Source organism: Nyctibius grandis, chromosome 1 (genome assembly GCF_013368605.1).
Source record: "Nyctibius grandis isolate bNycGra1 chromosome 1, bNycGra1.pri, whole genome shotgun sequence".
NCBI classification, from domain to species: Eukaryota; Metazoa; Chordata; class Aves; order Nyctibiiformes; family Nyctibiidae; genus Nyctibius; species Nyctibius grandis.
Window position 1 is genome coordinate 3,700,406 of NC_090658.1, and position 25,139 is coordinate 3,725,544.

The following is a 25,139-nucleotide window of genomic DNA, read 5'->3' on the forward strand; positions in this document are numbered from 1 at the left end:
TCTGGATATTCTACTTCATCTCAGTATCACTTTACAGCCACCATAAATCAAGCAGTCCCCCCCCCGCTCCTTCCCTAATATTTTATAAACTGCAGAAAGTTGGAGCATTTTTTGGCCCAACAGCCTACACGTCCTATAATAAATGCCTCTCCTAATGTTGCTTTATTTTATCAATATTGCTAGACTTCTTAATGGGACTCTAAGCTCCTGCCTAACAAAATATATTATCTGTCATACTCTGTATTTATTTTTACTGCAAGGAACAATGATGCTCTATCATGACCAGCACAGGGTAACGGAGGTCAGAGCCCATTAATTGAAAAAACACATGGGCTGACTGGCCAGTCCCACACTGCAATGGATTACCAGCACCCAGCCCACAAACACTGCTTCTTGGGGTTGCGACGTGCCCCTGAAAGAGGGGCTCAGGCAGGTGACACTCAGGGAAACAACACCTAAAGGACATTACACAGCACGTTATGGATGAGTTTTGGGGAAAAGCAAAAAAAAAAAGGAAATCTCCAGCCAGGGTAGCGCAAGGTTGGCTTGCCTTCAGGAAACGCCTGGTTATATGCAGCAGCTGTGGTGCGAGTAGGACAACAAATTCACTTACTGAATGACAACAGCTTTATTGGCAAGCCAATTCAATTAAAGCCACTGCAACCAACAAAGTCGCAGGCAGCGCTCGCCGCATAACGAACATGGAATCATGCCTACGTTTCCCCGAGTGCCCTCAGCCCTCCCTGTCCCTCTGCATGAGAGGGAAAGGGATGAATGAATTAGGCTCAGATGATGGTAATTAATGGCTTGGCTGTCAGTGAGGCATTTTGTCAGCCCAGCACTTGAAAGCTCTATATTACAGATAAAGTCCCAGCACTGCCCAGACATGGCAGCCCACCTCCCGTAACGGTGGGAGCGCCGCTGGTTTGCATTGATCACCGTTGGGCAGTATCGATAGGTAAATAATATGTTCATTTTTCATTTTCACAAACCATATCCTTCAGGCTACAGTTACGGGAGCTCTGACACGAGCTTATTAAGAAAAAAGTATCCTTAATGCTGGGCTATAAACAAAACAAATATTCTCATAAAATATACATAAAAATTCATTTTAGCCTTTGGTAAAATAGATAAAACCTGGAATTTTTTTTTTTGGAACACTAGAACTTTGCTTTCTAAGGCAACATTTCATTTGAGACCTCCCTCGCACACACATGCACGAGACTGATTTTCTACCATTGCTGAAATCACCCAGGTTTTGTTGTCTTCTGCAGCACAGCAAATAATTAATTGATCCTGCCTAGCTAAAATGACAGGGGTCCTGCTTTCTCCAAAATTTCAGTAAGGGAAGAATCGAGCCTTAAGTCCTAAGCTCTCAAAACATCTTGTAAGTCTTCTCTCATTAACTCATTTATGAACAAGAAAAAAAAAAAAAAAGAGGGTACTGAAAGCTTCTGGGCAAAACCCTGTTACATCAAAGCCACAGGGAGTTTCAGTAACTCAGTGATGGGGGGGTCAGACCATCACCCAAACCTGCGTGTCCACGGGCTCGTGGCATGCCAGAGCGAGTACCCCATCTCAAGCAAGCCAGCTTTGCTCCTGCCTGGTGGTAACCCCACCTCTACCCCTCGCAGCATCCCCCTTGCAGCAAAGGGGAACCAGATTTCATTCATTTTATTTTTCTTTCCATGGAAAGAAGAAACCCTTTATAGATGCCTTCTTGCTCTCCCTTCCCCATCCTCACTTCCAAAGACCCAATGCTAGCTCAGAGGCACTCAGAGTTAAATACAGCCCTAAACTCCACATCTCTTTTTAATGTGGAGAAGAGGCAAATTGAATTCAAAGCAGTGACCAGGAAGCACAGGGTGTTTCTGGACCTTTTTTCAAGTTTTGCATGATGAAATAAAATCTCTTTTTGGAGCACACCAGTGTAATTGCCTGGCTGCTTTCCATGTCAAAGTGACCAATACTTTCTGCGCCTCTGGGAATGTAAAACTGAAGAAAACATCACTCATTTGGACACTCATTATGTGACTCGTTATTGTACATTAAACATTTGTATCCTTAAAATAATGGCCTTGCTATTACCAGCCACAAGATTCCCACTTCTCAATTTAGTTCAAAGATGAGGGCACCAATGGAGCTCCAGCGGGGTGACACCCAACACTTAGAGGACCGTACCATGGTGGAAAAGATTTCTGGTTTGTTTGTGTCACAGAAAACATATGCTTTTTCACTTCCAGACAGCATTTCAATATTCATTAAGCAGTAGACTAATGGTGCAATCCTTAATCGCTCAAACAAGTGCTGATGAGAGCAGCTCAGGGTCCACAGGAGGCGAGGATGATGTTTCAATGGGTAAGTATTTATCTTGCAATTCTTGCTGCTGGAGTTACTCAAAAGCTACAGCCAAGCACCCTGTGCCAGAGATGGAGATGCAAGAGGAGAGGAAGGGGTGACCAAAATAATTTCAAGAAACCCTTATGTTTCCTCCAAGCCAACAGCACCAACCTCACCTCAGGCCACCACTGGGCAACGGTGAGACCAGGATGGATGAAGCCAGGCTGCCCTGGCTGGCTGTATAGCGGGACAGCCATCTAACAGTGCAAAGTCACGCTGTCCCAGTAAGTGACTCACTGCCTGGGAGATGCAATCCTCAAGCAACCTTGCATGAGGCCACAGCCGCCACCAGGCATTTTCAAACCTGTCCAGCCAGTTATAGCGTGTGTTTGCCAAAAAACACATAAAGCTGACCTTTGCTGAGGTTTTCAGAGGAGAGGGTAATAGACCAGGGCTGTGGTGTCTTCAAGTACAAGGTGATACAACCTCACAAAGGGAGGGACCACAAAGACTAGTGGTGTTGAAGACAGACCCTTCTGTCCCAAGGAGACCTTGACTGAGCTCAGCACCACACAGACCCCAGACATACACCTGGTGGCACTGGATAAGCCTGCCCCACTGCTTTTGTGATGAGAAAAAAAGGAAGTCCCCCTGGGCTGAGTCTCCTGCCTGGAGCCAAACCCAGGGAGGGGGTGAAGGGAATAAAAGGACCTGGGACCAGAGGAGCTGGTCTGGCTTTGGTGCAGGACCAGCATCTGCTGCACTTTCTTCTTTCATCCACCCCAGTTACATGCAGGATGAGCTGTGGGGGTCCCCCAGCTCCAAATCCTCCTGGCCCACCTCCCTCCAGCCCCATCCCACCACTTGCAGAACTGTGTAGGGAGGCCATTTCAATGGCAAAATCCAGCAATTTAACATAATGTAGTCTCCAGTCACCACATTTGCTTCTACAAGGTCCTCTGCTACTTCCCCAAGGTAAAGAGGAATTAACCCGTCATGGTTTCATCCCTGACTCACCAGCAAAGGAAATGCTAGTCGTGGTACAAAGCTGCTCATCAGAGAGGTTGAATATTCCCTCCCTTTCAGCACTTACAAGAGACACTGATGTCCCCAAGCAATATGGTTTGGTGATTTTTATTAATTTAGCAGTGCTTAGGGTCCTCCACTGAACTTCAAACCCCCACGATAAACCTGCCAGAAACATCAAGTCTTCTGCCCACTGCATCACTAAAATACAGCCCTTCCCAAAAACGTGAATTGTCAGGTACGGGTCTGTACACCAGCACAGACCACGCCACCAGCTCTAGAGGTACATCTTCAAAAACGCACTACACAGTCCTACACAATCATAATACCCAACATATTTCTCTTGCACAGACGAAGGGCTAAGCTGAGCCCATGGTGCCAGGGAGTACAGAGACTTTCCAAAAATCCAACGCATAGTCCATGCTAAGCTTTCCCCTCTGGCAAACCGTGGGAGAAAGATGGTGTGATATCATACATATTGCTGGTGCCATACTGTGGGCATGAGGAGATCCTCGAGAGATAACATGTCTTTGCAAAGAGCTACAACCTTAAAGACGGGTTTACTTTAAAGAGCGGCAGCAGACAGCAATGTAGGGGTACCACTCACCCGCCCCACAGAGAGCAGCTCCCTGGTGAACCGCAGTCCTCCCCATCAGGAACAACCCAAGGTGGTCACATAGACGAGCAAGTCGAGGTGAGATGCCACCCAAGGCTCAGCATGGCATGCAAGTGAAGTTCAATAGGGAGCACCTTGTAGAAGCTCCATCCTCTGTAAGCTGGGTAAGGACATCCTCTCTTTTGTCCCAAAGCAAAGCAGCTTTTCTCCCCCATGTCCAGAGCACACTGGGTACCCACAGTAAGATGGCACTTCTGAGCGCAGACCTTGCACAGTCCCAGAGGTTTTTTGAACCCAGAGAGATTTTGAGCCAGCCAAACACAAATTAAGACCACAGTCACTGCGTCCCAGGCCCAGCCAAAGAAACAAAGCCAGCTCCGGTGCAAGCACGAGACTGCGGTGGCCAGAGCAGGCACTGGGTGAAGGCTGGTATCGCAGCACTGCCAGCCTGCACTGGGACCCCCACATGCTCACAGCTCACCCAGTGCAGGGGACCCTCTATGACATCCAGATGACATCATAGCAAACCCCAGAATGCATGAGCCTCTTACCACAGGAGCACAACCTGCTGCTTCTGCTTCCAAGCTCAGCTCCAGCCCTTTACTCCTGAGCTTGCTGTTAGCCCGTGCCTTTATCAGCTGCCTCGTAGACCTCTGTAATCTGGAACAGCTGGAGGAGAAGTGGGCTGGGTGCCCCCACCTGTGGGTGATTAGCAGAGGGGGCAGCATGGCCACAGCTGAAGCCCATTCCCACCCCTGGCCAAGCAGGACAGCCTTGAGTGCTTTCTGAGCAACAAAGAGGGTTAGTGGGCCAGGTTTCTGAATCCTAAAGGATGTAGCCTGGTCTCCTCCATCCTCTCCATCTCTGTCCCCATCTCTCACTGCTCCTGCCTGGGCTCCCTGAATGGCTCCTGGCCCTGGTCCATCCCCTGGCCATGCCTGGGGCTGTCAGTGGAGCCCGTGACCTGCATGTGGCTCTGCCTGCCTAGGTCAGACCCTATGCGACAGTGCCTCATCAGTGAGGTCACAGTGAATGCTGGCATCACCCTTGGCTCATCCCCCATAATGAAGCAGCTCCAGTCCCACTGATGCTCTCCTAACAGAGGTAGCATGTTCCAGTGTCCCTCCTACACAAGTTTCCCAACTAAAATCATCAATCAATCAATCAGGTTGGAAGAGACCTCTGGGATCATCGAGTCCAACCATTGCCCTGACACCATCATGTCAACTAGACCATGGCACTAAGTGCCATGTCCAGTCTTAAACACATCCAGAGACGGTGACTCCACCACCTCCCTGGGCAGCCCGTTCCAATGTCTAATGACATGGAAGGGTTGTTGTGTTTTGGGGCCATGACTCCCTCTTTTTCCTGCTGAAGGTGATTGCATTGTCAACACAATGGTCCTTGTCATCCTACCCAGAAGAAACTCATGCATGATATCAATAAAGCTTTGCAAAGCATGGACTCAAGTTGAGTGGTGGGGAGAGCGAACTCTGATCCAGAATTTACATCGTGTTCACCAAGAATTTATTTTTTTAAACCACCAGCACTGATTTTTCTGATAAATCATCTGGCCGCGTGTCTTAGGGACGTAACCCGGTGCACGTGAACCAGTGCATCAAAGTGAATGGCGTGCGCAAACCATCGGTGAACTGGGAGCTGTGATCTTCTACGAACTCGCAGGGAGTCCCGGGGCCTGGTACCACATCGCCATCCCACACCATGTGCCACGTATCATCTCTTGTGCAACTGCCAGGTTTCAACAGCGCAGGATTTCGGTGGGAGGTCACCGATGAGCTCACATCACTCACCTCTTATTGAAAGAGACCTGCCCTGGCTTTGATTAAGGGACAGGGGACACCCTGCATGGTTTCGGGAGGGCTTTTCTTCATCCTCCCCTCTCTTGGCTCATGGGTTTCTCCCCATGCCTGTCCACAGCCGACAGACCCAGCCCATAATTATATATTAACTAAACATGCTCTCTTCTTCTAAAAAAAGAAAATATACAACGTACGTATGGTTTAGTCGGAGCTTAAAGAGATTTGGGGTGCGGGACTCTGAAATCATTCATCTACAATGTTTGGAGAAAGGAATTTATAGGAGGCATTTGCTAAACTAAAACTCCCTGGCCTTTTAGCAACCCTGGAAAGAGAGGGGGGGGAAAGGGCAGAGGGAAAAGGCATGCTGAGGAAAAGTTAATTTTTTCCATCGGACCTTTGTGCGTGCCAAATAATCCCTTAATGTAAAGCCTCCCGCACTTTTACTTAAACAACGTGGGTAATGAGGGAGCAGCTCCCCACGCTCGGCCCTCCACTGCCTCTCTCCCCTGGGTCTGGCAGGGGGCTGGTTTCCAAGAGGCCAATGGTTAACCATCACGGGCTGAGCCCAAATACCCCCGTAATTAACTCTAGGTTAATCATATTTACTGCGGCTCCATTGTCCCAAGATTCTCAGACAAAGGCTAAATTCAAGAAAACTTAAAAAGAAACAGATCTTCCGAACTGATTTATTGGTAACGCAATTAGGATGAGGGAGAGAATCTAATTACCAAGTACTCTCACTTCTCCCCCGCCCCAGCTGATTTAAAGAGGAAGCTCTCAGTGTAATAACTACTTTCTGGTTTACTTTACTTCTTAGCACGGCAGTTGTTGAAACAGCTTCATTGTTTTCTCAGCTGCATTTTTATGTCAATACTCAGAATGGGATGAAATGGTTCGGACATGTCAAAGGAGGGGAAAAAGTGGTTGAGGCACTAACGTGAAAAAACACCCCCAAAATATTTCAGAGGAGCTAAAAATGCACCTGAGGCTGCAATGTGATTGAGGAGAGGCCAGAAGAACAGGTCATGCATGTGGATGTCCCTCGGCTTCCCAGAAGTGCACGTAGGGAAGCACTGATGCCGTGCCAGGGCAGTTTGCCCTCAGGTCTATCCCATGCAGATACACAACTACGATGGGAACCGGTGGCACAAAACCTTGCATTTAGCCTGGCTCAGTGGTATGAGATCTTCAATCTGCAGCAGATGGGGTATGAGGAGGCACGGCCAGGCTTGGCTCTGGGGGGGCAATAGCTCGGCTGTAAGCCCTGCATCAGCAGAGCTGGAGGTGCAGTGGTTACAGAATCACAGAATCAATCAGGTTGGAAGAGCCCTCTGGGATCATCGAGTCCAACCATTGCCCTGACACCACCACAACAACTAGACCATGGCACTAAGTGCCATGTCCAGTCTTTTCTTAAACACATCCAGAGATGGTGGCTCCACCACCTCCCTGGGCAGCCCCTTCCAATGTCTAATGACCCTTTCTGAGAAGAAATGCTTCCTAATGTCCAACCTGAACCTCCCCTGGCGAAGCTTGAGGCTGTGTCCTCTTGTCCTGTTAACGCACATTAAATAATAATGACAGTAACACAAATGCAAAGTGCCTCCCACATGCAAACGGCCGCTCCGCCGCAGACCCTCATGGCCACCCCAAACTCCCACAGCGAGGACCTCAACCAGCACGACGGCACGTCCATCCATTGCAAAACCTCTTGCAATTCAGAGCGGTACAGTGGGTGCATCTTTAATTACTGCTCATTATTTATCTCTCCACGAGCCTTGGCGCTCCGAGTCCTGAAAGACTTAGACGTGTGTTACAAAGATACCTGGCAGCTTCATCGCTCTCGTTCTGTTACTTTTATTATTCCAAGTATGGCAACACCTGTGTAAGCGTGAGTTGACTCCCATCACCAACGCAACCCATGAGGAGGGGGAAATGGGGGTGCCTTGGTGGCCCCCGGCTGGGAGCAAAGGCATTGACCTCTTTGGAGATGGGGAGCAGTTTTGGGGGGTGGTGGGGACAAGGGGAGGAAAGATGCTGAGCAGAGGTACAGGGCAGGGTGTAGGCAATAACTAAATGTGCATCTCCAGTAGCCTGAACCCTTCCTCACTCACCTGCCCAGCGAAGGCAGAGCAGGAGAGCCTGATACTACTTGCGGGAAATGAAAAGGACGGGAAAACAAAAAAAAATGCAAGAAGAGCAAGAAGACACCTTAAAAGCATTCCCACAGCCCTTTGCCAATCCATCTAAATCCTGACCTGGAAGAAAACACCCCACCTTGTCCCAGGCACCGGTGAGTCACGCCGAAACCTGCCGAGCAGCGCGGGGAGAAGGGCCCCGGCCGCGGGGGCTCCCGGCAAGGGGAACGGCATGTCCCAATCCGGGCCATCGGCAAAGATCGTCCCCTTCCCGGTTGTGCCTCCCTGGCCAGGGAGGATTCACCTTTCCCTTCTCACTGCAGTGCAAGAAACAACATTAAATTAAAAAAAAAAAAAAAAAAAGGAAAAAATCCTGGAGCATCAAGTCTTTCCAGGAGTCCCACTGATTTTTGAGGCTGCTCGCTGCTCTTTCTCCCTCCTTAAATCCACCCCAGTGCAGCTCAGGGAGGGGTTCAGTCTCCTCCTTTAAAGAAGAGGAATACAGATACGCATGAAAGTAAACCTGAGATGGCCCCGGTCTGCGAACAGCTCTGCTGCTCCAGCCCTGGGACCAGGGATTATCAGAGCAGGTGAAAAATCAGACCTGGCATCGTCCTCATGGTGAGATGTGAGGGAGGTGCAAGGACAATCACCTCTGGAAAGACATCTAGCCCCAAGCAGGACCCCCACCACGCTTTTCCAAAAAGTGTGTGCCCAGAACCATCCTCGCTGTGGCTGGACGTGCCCGGGAGCCCTCGCCCACCCGATCCACTGTGGCTGGGAGGGAGCACCCATAACCAGCTACAAGTCAGACACTCGTGCTACCTGCAAACCAATAATTCACTATTTCTCACCTTATATCCCCAAACACCCAAAGCACACGTAGCGAGTACGCTACAGCTTCATCCATCCCCACGGCAGCTCCCGAGGAGCCGCTGTCAAGCTGGACCAGGACCCATCTTTGGATTGATGGCAAACCCAAAATTGGGCATCACTCTGTCCTGGAGCAAACTCTCCCCTCAGCCCTTCCAGAGCATCCCCAGGGATGGACCAGCCCCGCTCCTGGAAGAGACCAGCCCTTTGCTGCTGCTAATCCTGGGGCCTTTCTAGGCTTTGGTGGTGCAAACTCTGTACTCGGCACTGGTGAGGCCGCACCTTGAATACTGTGTTCAGTTCTGGGCCCCGCACTTCAAGAAAGATGTTGAGGTGTTGGAGCGAGACCAGAGGAGGGCGACCAAGCTGGTGAAGGGTCTGGAGGGTCTGACCTATGAGGAACGGCTGAGGGAGCTGGGGGTGTTTAGCCTGGAGAAGAGGAGGCTCAGAGGTGACCTTATTGCAGTCTACAACTACCTGAAGGGAGGTTGTAGCGGAGTGGGAGTCGGCCTCTTCTCCCGGGCAACTAGTGATAGGACAAGAGGGCACAGCCTCAAGCTTCTCCAGGGGAGGTTCAGGTTGGACATTAGGAAGAATTTCTTTTCAGAAAGGGTCATTAGCCATTGGAAGGGGCTGCCCAGGGAGATGGTGGAGTCACCATCTCTGGATGTGTTTAAGAAAAGACTGGACATGGCACTTAGTGCCATGGTCTAGTTGCATGGTTGTGTCAGGGCAATGGTTGGACTCGATGATCCCAGAGGGCTCTTCCAACCTGACTGATTCTGTGAAACATCAGCGTGCAAGGACTGTGTGCAAGACACGATACATCACCTGCTCCCACAAGCTGAAGACTTTCCAGGCTTAAAGACAGAAGCTGGATTTAGGGCATTGGGTTCCCAACCGCTGCAACCCAGGCACGAAGGGAGGCTGCATTTTTTGTTGTGGACTTTTTATTAAGTAAGGTGCTGTGTGATATTAAACGCTATTTCCAAATGCTGCCAGAGCCATGCACGGGCACAGACCTGTGTTTAATCTCCCAGGGAGCTTTTACAATCGCTTTCATAACTCGCTCGCCGTCGGGGTTTTGCTTTGCGACGTGTCACCCCTTATCTCAGCCCGGCTGCGGGAGCGCAAATCTGGAGTGAGAGGCAGAAATACATTTGTGACTTTCCACGCCGTAATTGCAAACCACGAGGAAGAACATCCTTCCTCCTTTCACAGCTCGAAAAGCTACGAAACCACAACCGCCTTCCCGGCGGCGATAGCGGCCGGCGTGGAGGAGCGGGAGCCGGAGGATATCCCCCGCGCAGATGTTCGCCCCTGCCGTGGTTTCAAGGAGAGAAGCTGGGGGACCCGATAAAGCACCCGGGTCAGGAGGATTTACGAGGCTCCTATTCCTAAATGGAGGGGAGGAGGAGGCTTAGGGGTGCACAGCGAGCTGGGAAACGGCTGGAGAACGCCAGCATGCCTGGCCAAGAGATGATCGCCGGGGTTCGGCCACGAGCTTTACGTCGTCCTGATGTTTACCCTCCGCCTTCCCACAAAGTTCCCTTTGTAAACGACGAGCAAAATTCCCAGGTGATTTTCAGCCACGCACGTGCATACAGTGCTCCGGGTGCTCCTACGTGGCTTCAGGAGGGAGTGGGGAAAAATAACGCCCATTTTTATAGATATCTGCGGGAGGATGACCATGGTATGGCTGCTCTATCAGAAAAGGCTGGTTGGTTTGTTGTTTAGGTGTTTTTTTATTTTTAAATAAGTGTTTAGTGCTGTGTACCACAATTGCTGAGCCCCCTGTTCAGCAGGACCCAGCCAGCACAGCCCCATCAATGCTTCCAGCCCAACTAACCTGTGGCCCCGTACAGCTGCCGAGCCCATCCGCTAGCGCGTTACCTGCTAAATTTATGATTCCTAAACAAGATAAAAGAAGGATATACTGGATTTGTTTTCTTTTTACAAAAAAAAAAAAAAAAAAAGAACTCAAAGCAAGGAGTCCATATTTCTCGGGGTCCGGCAAGCCCAGCGCCTGACAGCAGGCATCACCCACCGTGATTTTATGGTCTTTGCTGTCTGTGCGCACCCATGCAGCTTTAAAAAGCAGCAATATTCCTTGTAAACAGTGATTTGGAAACAAGTAAGTATTCAATTGCCACGAAGGGGACAGGGAGGCAGCCTTGGGGTGAGAAATGCTTTGATGTGTGGCTCAGACCCAGTCCAAGCTCAGCCATTGGGATCCAGCTGGAGGCCGGGGTTTTCCTCAACCAATTAACCCAACCTCAAGAAAACCCTGTTATTCTGTGCCCCAAACCCCAGGCAGTGGCTGTGGCGTGGGAGCTGAGCCTGACCCCAAAGTCAGGCTGCAGGGCTGGGGCTGGGGCCAGCGGCGCCCGTCCTGTCCTGGTTTTCATCTCCATCATTGGAGAGATGCTCTGCAACTCCACAAAATAAATAAGATCATCTAATCCCTGGGTTTCAAGTGAACGTATTTACCTGCTCTCCCTATTTTACTCAACCCTTGACCTCTGTGCATTACATACAAGAGCTGCATAATGCCCGCCTGAAAAGCCAGCTTTCAGGGTAGAGGTTTTGTTTTATTTTCGGTGTTTGAACAGACAATTCCAGCCTCCCAAAGGCTCCAGCACGCCGGTGGCTGGACCAGGCCTTTTGTCTTTAAGGATGCGAATTCAGGGTACCGTGTTTTCTTTGCTTCTTCGAACAAGTCTTGACCTTTCAACCCTGAAGCTGGATGGAGAGAGGACAAAACGCTCGCCGGCTCCCTCCCTTCTCTCCCGGCTGTCCCCACCTTTGACTGCTAAAAAAATAAAATAATTTTAAAAGGTTCCAGGAAACAAGGAATAGCCAGAAAATACAAACTCAGCAGATAAGGCAAAGGCTCTAATCGCTGCCAGTGTGAACAAGCGCCTCAAGCAAAGCACCCCAAAGCCCCATGGCCCTGTCGCCAGGCTGTGGTTTCTACAGCCCATGCCCAGAAACGCTGTCGGCAGCGCCATGGCAGCCCAGCCACCTCCCAAAAGGGGATGCAACGCCAAGGAGGGGCAGCGGGATGCCCAGAAAACCCCCAAAGCTCAGATGGGGTCCCCGGTGTCAGCGCCGAGCTGCCGGCCCGTGACGTGCAGGGACCCAGCCAGCCACTCCGGAGGTGAAACTTAAATAAAACAAACCCCAGGGCAGGTTCAGACCCTGTTTTACACCCTCAGAAACCCACTGCGATGCTGCTGGCTTTAGCTGTGGTCTCCCCATCCGAATCCAGTGCAAATACACGCTCTCCTGCCCACGATAAGCACCAGCCACCTCTTCCGACACCCAAACCACCGCTCAGCATCCTCAGCTCTGCTCTCAGCAGCTTCTTCGTGGCCTGACTTACTTTCTTCTTTTTTTTTTAAGTACACAGCACGAAAAACCACACACAGGCCAACTTCAGAGATATTCCCACTAGAAAAATTAAATACTCATAATGCTTTTTTAAAAGTGAATTGGGCCCCTTAATTTGCATCTTATAATAAGGATGTTATCGTACCGGTTTATGGCTCAGCTCTTTAGTTTCTATCTCTCAGGGGCTAGATTTCCCCTCATGAGTTCAATAGATGTCTGTGAACTAATGTAATTTTTTAAAATGCTTTTCTTCTGTATTAACATTACAACCTTTATGAGTTAAAGGTTTTCCTTGCCGAAGCGCGGGGCGTGTTGGCGTCGGAGAGCCAGGCACCATACTTGCCAGTGCGGCCGCGGAGGATGCTGCGACCCGGGGTTAATCCTTGGCAGCGGGTGGAAACCTCCCTCACCTCCTCACACCCAGCCGGGCTCTCCAGCATGCTTCATCTCTTACATTTAGCTTAATTATAAAACATTGTCACTCGAATATTAAAATAATGTTTAATACACAGAAGGGAATAAGCTAGTCCAGAGAAATGCATAATTTCCCCGTGCCTGCCCTGCTTAGTCGCATACGATGAGCTCTTTTCTTTTTCCCCCTTTCTCCTGGCTGCCTCTTACAGAATACGCTTCCAAGAGCCTTTAAAAAGGCATTTAAAAGCCAGGGAGGCTTTCCCCATCCCCACACTTTCCAGGGGAGCCCATCCATCCTCTGGTCCCCTCATCCTTGGGAGGCGGGGATGGGATTCATCCTCCCATCCCCTTCCAGCCCCGCATCCATGCAGCAGCGCCGGGGTCTTTGGGAGAGGAAAACACCAACAACTTGACTAAATCCCAGAGGACGTTTTAAAACTTGCCCGAATTAGGGCCCAGGGGCAGATGCTCGGCGTTTCAAAACAGCCTGTCTCAGAGGTGCTCAAACACGCCGCAGGTAGGAGAGACATCGAAAATGCCAGCCCCTGCTTCAGCGCACACCAGCATCACTCAGCACCTCCACACCTTCTTTTATATTGCCAGGCTCTACTTTAAATAAGCTTTTTTTTTCCCCCTCCCCTTTAATTGCAACAGCTGCAGAAGGTGCTATGTCTTCAGCAGGGGAGAGAGGGGAAGGGAGAAAAGGGGAAAAAAAAAAAAAAAGAGAGAGAAAAAAAGGGGATTTTAGGCAGCAAAACACCAGCAGGAGCAGCCAGGTGCAAAGCAGCTCCCAGAGGGATGTTGCTCCCCGAAGCCTCCGAATGGCAAAGCCGAACCCCAGGGGAGCGTGCTGGGGAAGAGCTCTGCTGGGAGGAGAAAGGAAAAAAAGTGAGTTTTATCCACACTGGAATTAGGGGTGCAGAGGGTGTTTGGGCAGAGCTCACACCGCCCACCCACGGGGCTTTTCTGGAGATGAGCCCTGGGACAAGGGCTGCCAGGGGACAACCTCGGCCCGCGGGGAAGGGGGACCGAAGTGTCACAGCCACCAGGCTCTGCTCGCAGACACTTGGCTGTAAGAGGAGGTCAGGGAAAGGACAGACACTCACACAAAGAAAAGAAAAAAAAAAAAAAGGTTTATTTAGGGCTCTGTCCTCTACTCTGTCCCTGCTCAAAGTGTCCCGGGTTTACAAGGGCACAGCTATTTAAAGGGTCTGGCCTGGCATCCCCACAGGCACTACAAGCTCTGCTGCAGATACTCAACAAGCAAGTTCACAGCCCCATTTTCTGCTGCCTGCAGGCATTGGTGGCCAAGGGCCTCCTGTGAAACACACCTTCGCCCAGCCTTTTGCTATGGACTGGGTGCAAACCCAGAGAAACCCCATGGAAAGGGTTAAGCAGCCTGTGGATGCTCTGCCCCTGCGCTTACCACCTGGAGCAGCTTTGCTCACAACTGGGAAGCATTAAGGGTTTAGCATGAACCCATGCAGGTGGTACAGCTTGTAGCTGCAGGCTCTTTGATGCATTGGCCTGGATAAGCTCTAGGGATCTTCTGCCAGACCATAGGGACAACCTGACAAGAGGCCACCTCTCAAGGGGACCCTGTCACGGGGGCCAGCCCCTGATCAGCTCCGTGGGGTTGGGCAGGGGTCTTATTGCTCCATCCAGACCTCCTCATTGAGGACAAACTCATCTTGTGTGGGCAACTGAGGTTAAGTTTAGCAACAACCATGCTGGCGGAAAAGGGAAGGTCCAAAAGTATTGCCGCCTTCATTCCGTTTAAATTTTAAGATGATGTAAAACATGAAAATAACTTGAAAGGCAGTAGCCCCGTTTTATTAATAGCAAGTATTTATTAGCCTCCTTGATTTACAGTATGTTTCTGAAAGTCATCAGTCCATCACATTCTTCAGCACGGGGGCTGAGTTGTTTTTCTTGGTCAACACAATATGGAATATAGATCTGAATATTAGAAGCCAAAGACAACCTTCATTTTGCATGCACACAGCCCACCAAGGGGAGGCCCGTAAATGAACCCGGTATAGCCCTTAGACACATGCATTTGTAGACACAGGGGGAGAGGTGGGAGCTTCTGTACATCGCCACTGGTAACCCGGAGGGTCATGGAAATCGCCGGGGAAGAGCCGTCGGGACTAGAGCAACCTCCGAAAGCGTCACGGCGCGCACACCCCAGCCACTAAAAAAGGTGAAAATCCACCTTGTCATCTTGCTTCTGGGTTTTGACGTGAGGAGCTCTCTGTCCATCTGTCCATCCACCCACCCACCCATCTCACTGCAGTATTTGACTGGTGCTTACACAGCAAACGGCACAGACGCCTCCACCCACCCGTCACCATCCCTCTTGCCGTATTTCTCCTTCCCCTGCTGCCTCACCATGGGGTTTTGCCTGTCCAGCCGTCTGTCCGCACCACCTCTGCCCACCACCACAGCACACGGAGCGGCGGCCGAGCCAACGTTTCCCGGGGATTGCATCGTGCTCGTTATGGGAGGCCAGACGAAATTAAATTGGGGCCCACCAGTTCTGCCATCTGAACTTCATCACCACTAAAGACGCAATAAAAGTAATAGCAACAACGAACAAGCCTCTACCAGATGTGTAACTCTATCCAGTGAGATTAAGGACCATATTTTGGGGGTTTATTTTTTTTTGTTGTGTTTCCCTCCCCTGAACTCCATCTTTCCTTGGGAATAATTGATTATTTGGATCCCTGTAGAAGATGAATGATAAAAAGGTGACTCCCAGGGGGAGCGGAGGTTCGGGGGGTGTTGGGATGGAGGGGCAACAAGGTTTTATCAACTTGAAGCAGATACAACATACAACTGGACGATGATGCCTAATCACGCCTGAGATGGGAACAACTGGAGGGGGGAAGCAGAGAACAAGAAAAGAAGCAAATGAGGCACCACTCTCATTTGGGGGGTTGTTCAGCTCACTCCTCAGTACTCATTTAGAGTGGGATCATGGGGAATACCACACCAGAGCAGGGAGCCCTGTAAAGGCAGCTACAGCCAGCAGGTCCCTCCAGCTCACCACCAAAAATCTGCAGGTAGAGGCTCACCCCTGGGTTTCACCAGCACCCAGATGGCTCAAACACACACAGCGATGGAATAAGTGAGATGCAAAACAAAAGTACCAGCTAAACAGCATGTTTGGTAAGATAACCTCTGGCAGCCCAAGAAGGATGGTGCTTCCCTCCGCCTTCCCCAGAGCCTGCAGTCACGTTGCCACCCACCAACGCCACGATGCTCCCGAGCCCGATGCTGCCGCTGGTCCCACAGGTCGCTCGGTGGGACCCGACACAAAGCCAGGGTTGGAATGAAATGCGGGGGGTTGGGAGTGTTGCTTGAAACCTCATTCATGGGGTTTTAGATCTGTTTTCAGATACTTTCTGGAGAGACAGTGATTTCTCACCTGGTAAAAGCCCACGTCCCGAATGCATCACAAATCCAAAATATATATTATTTTGAAAGCAAAATTTGAGTTAGACTTCACAAAAGACTTGACCTTTGCTGCATTTTAGTGTCGTGAAAGTGTGCTTAGAAATAAAACACAGCACGGTCAAACTGCCTGCAAGTTTGAAAGCAGCTTTTTAAACCCAAAACTCAGCCCCGTGGACTGGGAAAGAAAGAGCTTTTCTTTTGCTTATTAAAAACTCCGAAACTTTAGGAGCTTTATTTTCTTATAAAGACCAAACGTACATAGTTTTTTTAACTCTCATGTGCAGACTGACACATTGGGAATAAGCTTAAATACTAAATCCTTCAGAATATTGCCCCTCCTGCACCGAAAACAGAGCAAACTCCAGCTTTGAGGCCAACAGGTTTCCAGCTGTCCCCTCACAGGAAACCCCTCAACTCCTGTTAATCGGCAGAAACTTGTTAAGCTGCCGTCACGCGATGGCTGGCGATCCTCTGCGCACCCCGATACAGCAAAGGGCTTTGCTGTACTAGGTCCTGGCCAGACATAAAAGGATCCTAATAACACCCCTAAAGCACGCAGCAGCCCGGGGCACACGAGGGAGTGGAAACCCTCCCAGCTCCCCCAAACCCTCGTGCTGGGGCTGCTTTGCCAGGGCCACACTGAGCCCCTGAGCAGGATCAGGCCCCGCAGCCGGGGAGAGGAGCCCCCAGCACAGTCATTACAGGTGTTGGTAACTTTAAGGCAACACATAAATTCTGCAGATGTTTTGAAGTCCTAAGAGTTGGTGGGGGGTGTTAACACCTGTATTAGAAAATGTAAATTTTAAGGACTATTTCTCTTTACCTTCAACACATCACGAAAGGATGGGTATAGCTGCTCCCCTCTGCGCTCGGCAGAGCACATTTAGCTGTCGCTGCGTTGTTATTTTCTGCTTTTCCTGGGAGAAACACCTGCCTCGCACTGGCTGCTGGAGGAGGGACAGGCCGCAGTCAGACAAAACACAGCACATCGCACTTGTTCCACCAGGCAGAGCATCAAAGTACGCCCAGCTACCCCAGAAGCCACCCATGAACTGAGCTGTGCCTGTGCTCAGACAACGTAAGGGTAAAGACACCCCCAGAGCTGGCCAGCACCCTAAAAAGCCCTTCTAAAGCAGCTTCCCCGCTGCCCTTTGTTAGAGCATTACAGGCCTGCTGTAGGTGTGCACCAGGTGATCCCCGTTTGCAATTTGGAGGAGAGAGCAGAGCAACCCCCTTTGCAATCAATCACTCCGTTAGCCCTGATCCAATGCAGCTGCCTGGTGCAGAGATACCCCAGGGCTGGAGCAGGAGTGCCAGCAGCTACTGGGAGCTGCTAACTCCTTACTGAGGGTGCATTTGCAACCTATAGGATGCTTAATGCAACAGGATTCACCCTTCCAAGGCTCAAAAACCCCATATAAGCAGACACAGAGGTGGTAGCACAGGCTGGGATAGGAAGAACCTTTAAAAACATTTCCTAATGATAAGAAAAGCTTAGGGTGTGTGCAGACCTTTGGGTAACTGGACCTCAAAGACCAAATTGCCTTAAAAGAAGCAGCAATAGCTCCCTTTGGATCCACCCCAAGGACTCCTGGCTTGACCCTACAGCCCTGTGCGGAGGTGCTTCTGCCGCCCGCCCCGGCCCCTTGCCGAGCTTTAAGGTACAAAAGTGTCTGTGCTTGTGCTATGCCCCAGCTGACACGAGAACCACAGCCTGGGTTTTTAAAAAGGAGAAGAGGAACCACCACCCGCTGAAAAGGCAACGTCACTTTCCCTATGGCCGCTTCACCGGGAGAGAGTCACCCCGGCCGGGTGTCTCGCTCAGATTTTAAGAAAGGAGATGAATCAAACCAGATTGAAGCTAATACATGAAGCAAATAAGTCAGCTGGTCCCTGCCCCGTGCCTCGGCTCCGTCCCACCGCGACCGGCAGCGGGTGTCCTGGCAGCCCGACACGGCCGGCCAGCGGCTCCGCTCGCTCCCCAGCTGGTTTCTTTCACCAAATAAGGCCCATTCCCGCTCGCCGGCACAGGCAGGAGTAGCTACAGCCTATAAATCCCATCGGAGACAGCACACAAGCACCCACTTAACCCATCTTCTGTTCAGCAAAGCACTTGGGCCCCCGAAACCAGCAAACTCCTCGGGTGGGAGCTCAGCTCTGAGCGAGGGACGAGCGTCCCTGGCAAGGGGGAAAGCCGTGCGAGGGCTGGAGCGCCCGGTGGGAGACGCCGGGATGCCAACCCACTCGCAGCTCCCCCCGTACCCCGGCTCGGGGCCGGGCTCTGCATCCCCGGGCACCGACAGCACCTCCGCTGCAAGGCTATCGCTCCTCCCGAAACATGTCTCCTTGAACACACCCTTAGGGACGTCACGGACCCCACCAGCCCCAAAAGTCCACAGTTTAACAGCAGAAAGGCAACACGACAGGCGGCATTCATCAAGAGGAGGCGGGCGATGGAGGAGAGCTGGGAGACCCCCTCGCTTCAGCATCACCAACGGGGGTTTGCCCCGGCTTGGGGTGCCGTGGCCCTAAGCCTGACGCCCGGCCTAGCTCTGTGGGAAACGTCTGCCCGTCGGGGCCGTGCGGCCCCTCGCACCAACACCAACCCCGGCTTTCTCTCTGTAAACTCAGCACTTGGTTTTCTGCAGCCGATACGGGAATACAAAGTCATAGCAGCCGCCTGGCCCTCGTTAGCATTAAAAATTAAAGACAGAGCAAACAAAACCTAAAGCTCCAACATTTATTATGGCAATTTCCCACCCACTCACAGACCTACACTGTGTTTTGTTTTATTTTTAATTCGTCACATCAGATACGCCTTCCGAGAAATGGCACATCACGGAGATAACCAACAGGCCGGGTCGTCCACGAGAGCACAACAGTCTTTTTCGCATGGGGGAAAGGAGCCTGTCGAAGCCATCGATAAGCCCTTGACCTTGGCGGGTGGGTTTGCTTGGTTTGTTTTTAGAAAATAAAAAAAGAAACAAACAAACAAACAAAAAAACACCCCAACCCCAAAGAAGTGTCGTGCTCTATTACAAAATATAAATACGATAGTCTTGCAGGCAGGAGGAGCCCGGGGAGCGCTGCCTTCGGCGGGGGTGACTTCTCAGGCTCTCCCGGGGACGCGGCGAGCCAGCAGGACAGAGGCCACCTCCGGACGCCGAGACGCCGCCGGCCGCTCACCCCAGCTTCACCTCCTTTCAGAATTTAAGTGCTCTTGAACTTCCATCCGAAAACTGCCAGACGTCCGGGGCTCCCTGGGCGCTGCGCCAGCTGGGGGGGTACGCCGAACCTACAGAGAGCATGGGGACAGAGGAGAGAACAGGTGTGACATGGCCCACGGTGCGAGTTACTCTCTTATTTTACTTTTTTTTTTGGTCTTTTTTTTTTTCTTTAACAACTAGGACACCCAACTGTCGCAAAGGGTACGGCAGGACGGAGCCCTTCCTCCTCTCAGGCCACACTCACATCCAGCATCGCTCGGCACCGCACAGGAACCACAGGGACCATTTAGGAGGAAAAACCTCTGGGCTTTACTGAGCAACCTGTGCTGTGCCAGGAGCTCTGTTTGGGCAAGGACCGAGCCAGCCTGTCTGAAAAGTTCCTCTATTCTTTCCCAAAACTTTGCCAGCACCTACGGTGTGTCTGAGCGCAGAAGACCCCCTCAAAGCCATCGGTACCGTCAATACGCCACGCGGCGGGCGGTTCGTGGAGGAACTTCCCCAACTCATTACGCGGTGGATATCGCACGGCGTGTGGTTTATTACCACCCCGCGGGTGACTCGCCATCGACTCCAGCAGCTCAGGACGGGGCGCCGGGACAGCAAACATCCCCAGCTCCGCTCACGGGGAGACCGTGAGCGGCTGTGAGCCCCTGCTCAAGGCCGCCCACCAAGCACCGCGCTACCGAACGGCAGGCGAAGGGCTACACTGCAGGTGGCGGCGGTGGCGAGGCCGGCACAGCCTCAGCACACCCCTCAAAATCCACCTCCGCATCCCGACCCAAGAGCCAGTTTCTATGGAAATTGCTTCGTTAATACTTAAGAGGTTGAAGGGCTACACACAAGCTGCCGTCAAGACTAGAAAAGCAGTTCCTAAGCCAGATCTTCACCAGGTGTAAACTGGAGTGGCTCCTCCAAAGTCAAGAGCACGTGCCCAGCTCCCCCCCAGTGAGGTCTTGTCGCTCACGTCCGAGCCCGACACGTTTCAGGCTGACATTAAAGCAGGCTGAGACTTTCGAGGGAGCCAAGAGCGCCGCAGCCACCCGGCCACGAGCCGCACCCGCACAACACTGCTGCAAACCGTACCTCCCACCGAGGGGCACGAAACCAGGGGGGCTTCCCCTCGGCAGCAAGGGGACCCCACACCTGGATGCCCGCAGCTCCTTTGAAACCAGCAGCCGAGCTTCTGGGCTCAAGGAGCAGCGACTCACCGGCAACGAGCCCACCGGGCAATAGCACTCTCCTAGGCAATAGCACGATTTGCCACACACCCACTGAAAAGGGTTTTCAACCTTTATGAGAGAAAAAAAAGAAGATGGAAGGAGCTAAAAGAGCGGCTGGTATCTCCTCTCTTTTTTGTACAAACTCTGCGCTTAGACAAACCCCAAAACTGTATCGCATCAGATACGCCAAAGCCTCCCAAATGCCAAGCAAAGACATGGTATCACTTATTGCCGTATTTATCTCAGCCCTTGGAAACATCATAAACACGAAACATCTGTAGTCTGAATTCTGGATACTGCTTCAGCGCCTTCATTACATTAATCATTCAATTTGGAGGAGATTAAATACTAACAGCAAGGGGGTCTGTGCCATAAAAATATGTTCCTCCTCAAAAGCTGATGGGCTTTAAGATTTTAACAATGGAGACACTGTTACCCAAATATTGCTCTTATTTATAGAGACATCTTTTTGCACAGAGAGAAACAGGAAAGTTCCCAGGGTGCGCGGGTCATGCGTGCGCGAGGTGCCACAGCAGCTCGAGGACACACGAAGGGGCCTTGGCCATCCACACCCCAACCCACCCAACCTCAACGGCTCTATCGCGCCATTAACTCATCGCCACTGGCAGAAAAACACGACGTTAGCGAACTCCGCGTCGGTGCCGAGGTGACAGCGCGTCGCCGCTCACGAGCTACGCTGCGCTCAGCCACCTTCTCCTACAGCAGGACCTGCTTCTCCTGAAGCTCCTCCAAACCAGCGCCCCAGCCCCGTTTAGCTCTGCGGAACCTGTAAACTTGAGCTTTCTGAAACCTGGAAATCAAACGCATCGCTGTGCAATTTAAAAAAATAATCATAAATCGTTGTCTACTTTCCACCTTGTAGCAGTGCATGGAGCCCAGCTCTGCCTAGAGACTTGTATACAGAGATGTGTACAGATGCCTGTATATATGCCTATATATATGATTACTTCATATGTAAAACATAGTATAGAGAAAGGAAGTGGAACGACGACAGCCGTAGGACAGACGCGGGGTACAGCGCCCGCTCCCAAAGCCAGCCAGGCTACGCTCAAGCCGGGCCAGACCAGCTAACGCAAGTCCTCCAGCCAACGAACGTCTCGACCGCGGTGCGAACAACCAGCAATAAAAACAGCGAGAGGGAGCGAGCAACCGGCCTCTGGACGGACATTTCACTGCACGGGATCAAAAGGCGTGTTGTCAAGGCAGCTGCGAAGCGCTCTGCGGACACCAGCGCTCCCAGGGACGGTCACCGCGTCCATCCCCTTCACCTCGAGCCCACCACGCCAGGGCCGGACCCTGCCTCCCCTGCGCTGTGCCAGGGTCCCTCCGGCAGCACCCACATCTGCGTGGCTCTGGCACAGCATCCACCTCGGCGACAGCGAGGGGGTACTGGCCCGGTGAAGGGCAACACAGTTTGGGGGTGCTTTTCCAGCCCCCCTGCATACTCATCCCACTAGCCTGGAAATCGCAACCTTCATTCCTCCTGCCCTGGGAATAAAACAGAGCTTTACGGTTTTTTTCTGTCTCTCTTAAGACAAGGAATACATTTTTTTTTCTTTAGATAGATATTTTTGTCTTTTTTTTTTTTAAATCCCAAACTTCCCCTTCAGAAGGCGCTGGGCAAAATACAGGCAACAAACGATGCCATCACAAGAAGACGACAGAACAACTGGAAGGTTTTACAGAAATCAAAAAAAAAAAAGGAAAAGGAAAAAGAAAAGTATTAAATCCATTACACTAGGAACAGCAAGAGACAGTATCACAGCGGTACGTGCTTTAATAAAGTAAAGAGATGCTGCAACATGCAGTATTTGTCAAACTGACAACATATACAGACCCCAAAGGGGGGGACGGGGGGGACCTGAACTGCAGCCCGGATTTTAAAGACAATGCACATAAAACGTTGCATAAACCTGCGATTCTCACCAAAAAAAAAAAAAGCCCATGGGAGAAGGGAGGGGAGCTCCCAGCTCCAGCCTCCAGCCGTGCTGGGAGCTCTGGGCAATCCCGGAGCCGCGGCACGTACCCCCCCTCAAGAGAAATCAGCTCCTGCCCACGCGCCCGCGTGCACCAGCAGCTGATTTCACCCCGCGCCCCCAAAACGAGACAGGGATGGGGGAGTCTTGGGGGACAGTAGAGCTTTTTTTTTCCTCTCACCTCTTCTGCCAAACCATTGCCAAACTGGGGAGGGGAGTCCCTGCCGCAGACCGAGGCTGCTCAGTGAAAGCCAGAGATGCTGCCGGTTATCGGGTGGGGGGGTCACAAATTAGTCCTCAACTAAAGACATTCCTGGAGGGGGAAAAAAAAAGAAAAAAAAAAAAAAAAGACCCAAAACTACAGGTCCAGACTGCGAACGCTTTCCACTAGCCAGAAAGCTGACTCATTAGCCCAAAAATGCTCTCCCTGGGCAGAGGCGGCTCAGTTAAGGCCAAGGTGGGCACCCCAAAACGCCCCTGCGCGGGACCTTCCCCTAGAGCCTGCTGCTGGAAGCCACCTCCAGTGTGTGTCAAATGAGGACACGAGAAGCTGACACTGTGTACTTTAAGGTTTTTTTTTTATTTTTTTTTTCAATAAAGGGACAAAATGGGTGTATGAACAGGATAATGCAGACAACTGCCAAAAAAACACAGACAGTGGTTTTTCCAATAGAACTTAACAAAGACCAGAAACAAATACAATAAAAAGCCAGGTTGTAATGACCTTTGGTCATCCAAATAATAATAAAAAAAAAAAAATTAAAAAAAATCCACCCCCCCCAAAAAAAAAAACAAACCCCAAAGAAAAATAAAAGATCAAATTAAGTGCCTCTGTTTTGAACAGAGCACATAAGCAATAATAAATAGTGACTCCCATAGTAAAAGATAAAATTTCAAGTTACGACAAACAGCTTTCATTACAGGAATAGAAAAGGCCAATAACAAAATATTCTGCATTGCCATTTACAAAAAAGTATTGACTCAAGCGGGCTTTCTCTTTAATATGCTTTGCATATGAAATTCTTTCCAATCTAAATATAAAGCACCATTTAGTTTTTGGCAATGAAAAAAACTGCAAAACGGTTTCTTCTTTTTTTTTTTTGTTTGTTTTTTTTTTTGTCTTTTTTTTTTAAGCTTTTTTTTTCTTTCTTTCTTTCTTTCTTTCTTTTACTGCATATGAAGTTAAGATGCTGGAATGTCGGGTGATAGAAGGAAAAGGGACATAAAGCACACTACATAACAAACCAACGTTATTAGCTTGCAGTACTGCATACAGTATGGCAGCAGGAAAAAAGAACGAAAAAAGATATGTACACCCCTCTGTGACGGCCAGCAGCGTGACATCCGAACAGCTTTGCCCCCAGAGAGCCATTATATGGCCTCGGATCTGTACAATGTCACACTTTTTTTGTCTTTTTTCTTTTTTTTGAAACATACAAATAATTTGCACTATATTATCCTGCCAAATTAAAAAAATATACTGTGGCAGCCTGTGGTTTTTTCTTTTTTTTTCCACTACCAAAAAAGGTACATCGATACCTTTTGAGAGAACAAGCAACAGTTAAAAATACAAGCTTCAATATAAATACTATAGTGCCTACACTAGATGAACATTTAAATTCAAATACCATTCTAGAAATACAGAAAAAAGAGACCATAAATGTGTTTTAGCATAGGAATCAACATGAGTGTGCATTTTCCTATATTTAAGTACTATATAATCTTAAACCTTTCCCCAATGCATGTTTTTATACAACCTGAAGAGCTGTGTATATCCAAGGCATAGAATTTCCACTACCATTTTAAAATGAATAACAAGTCTTGTACACCACCAAGACGATGAACCCTAAAATACAGTTTCCCCCTAAACATAATGAAGTGTCGTGGTTTTTTTTCTTTCTTTTTCCTTAAAAAAATTTTCTTAACATTTATATTTAAAAAAGTTTTTTTTTCTTTTTTTTTGTACAAAAAAAAAATCCTTGCACTGTAGGAGCGAAAGCAATCATTCATTTTATGTGAGTGTAGAGTCTGTTTCCATTCACAGCGCTGTAATGTCGCGTCCGAGAAGATAAGCTCGTTAGTCAAGTAAATGGCTGGCAAAGTTTGGTTTCTTTGTGGTTTGTTTTTTTTTTTTTATGCTCATCAATGAGATCACGTTCCATTTTTTTATTGTGTTTTTTTGTGTTTTTTTCAGCATTCTTGCAACTTTTCCCTTAAAGTATAGACCTGTAAACTGGGAAAATTGTACAGTGCACTTAATTGTCCTATCTGAGCAGTCTTATTTTATACTCAACCTCTGTACCTTCGATTAAAGAAAAGATACAGACATCACAGGCAGAGTCAAGTGCTATTTGAACACCAACCGGGGCGGGCGCTAGCTTACGAATAAAACAAGGAATCCTCTTCCACGTCAACACAAATAGCACACAGAGTATGGGGAAAAAAAAAAAAAACAAAACAAAGGAAGGACAACTTTTAGGGAGCACAGACAGATACTGCTACTCTTTTGTTTTTCCTCTTTTTTTAAATCCTCCGTTACTTCTTCCGAGCGTCACATTAAAGGCAAGTCTTAATAGTTCGTCGGTAATCATCACTGTGTTGATATTAGCTTATACA

General features: G+C 49.9%; 1 protein-coding gene across 1 annotated transcript in view; it reads right to left on the minus strand.

Moving 5' to 3' along the window:
* Nucleotides 1-19,282: 19,282 nt before the first annotated feature.
* The window catches only part of BCL11A (BCL11 transcription factor A), a 75,840-nt gene continuing 69,983 nt past the window's right edge, over nucleotides 19,283-25,139 (minus strand). The window contains exon 4 of the mRNA XM_068404133.1: nucleotides 19,283-19,374. Within this exon, the coding sequence (XP_068260234.1) occupies nucleotides 19,283-19,374 (92 nt within the window). The remainder of the gene's footprint in view (nucleotides 19,375-25,139) is intronic.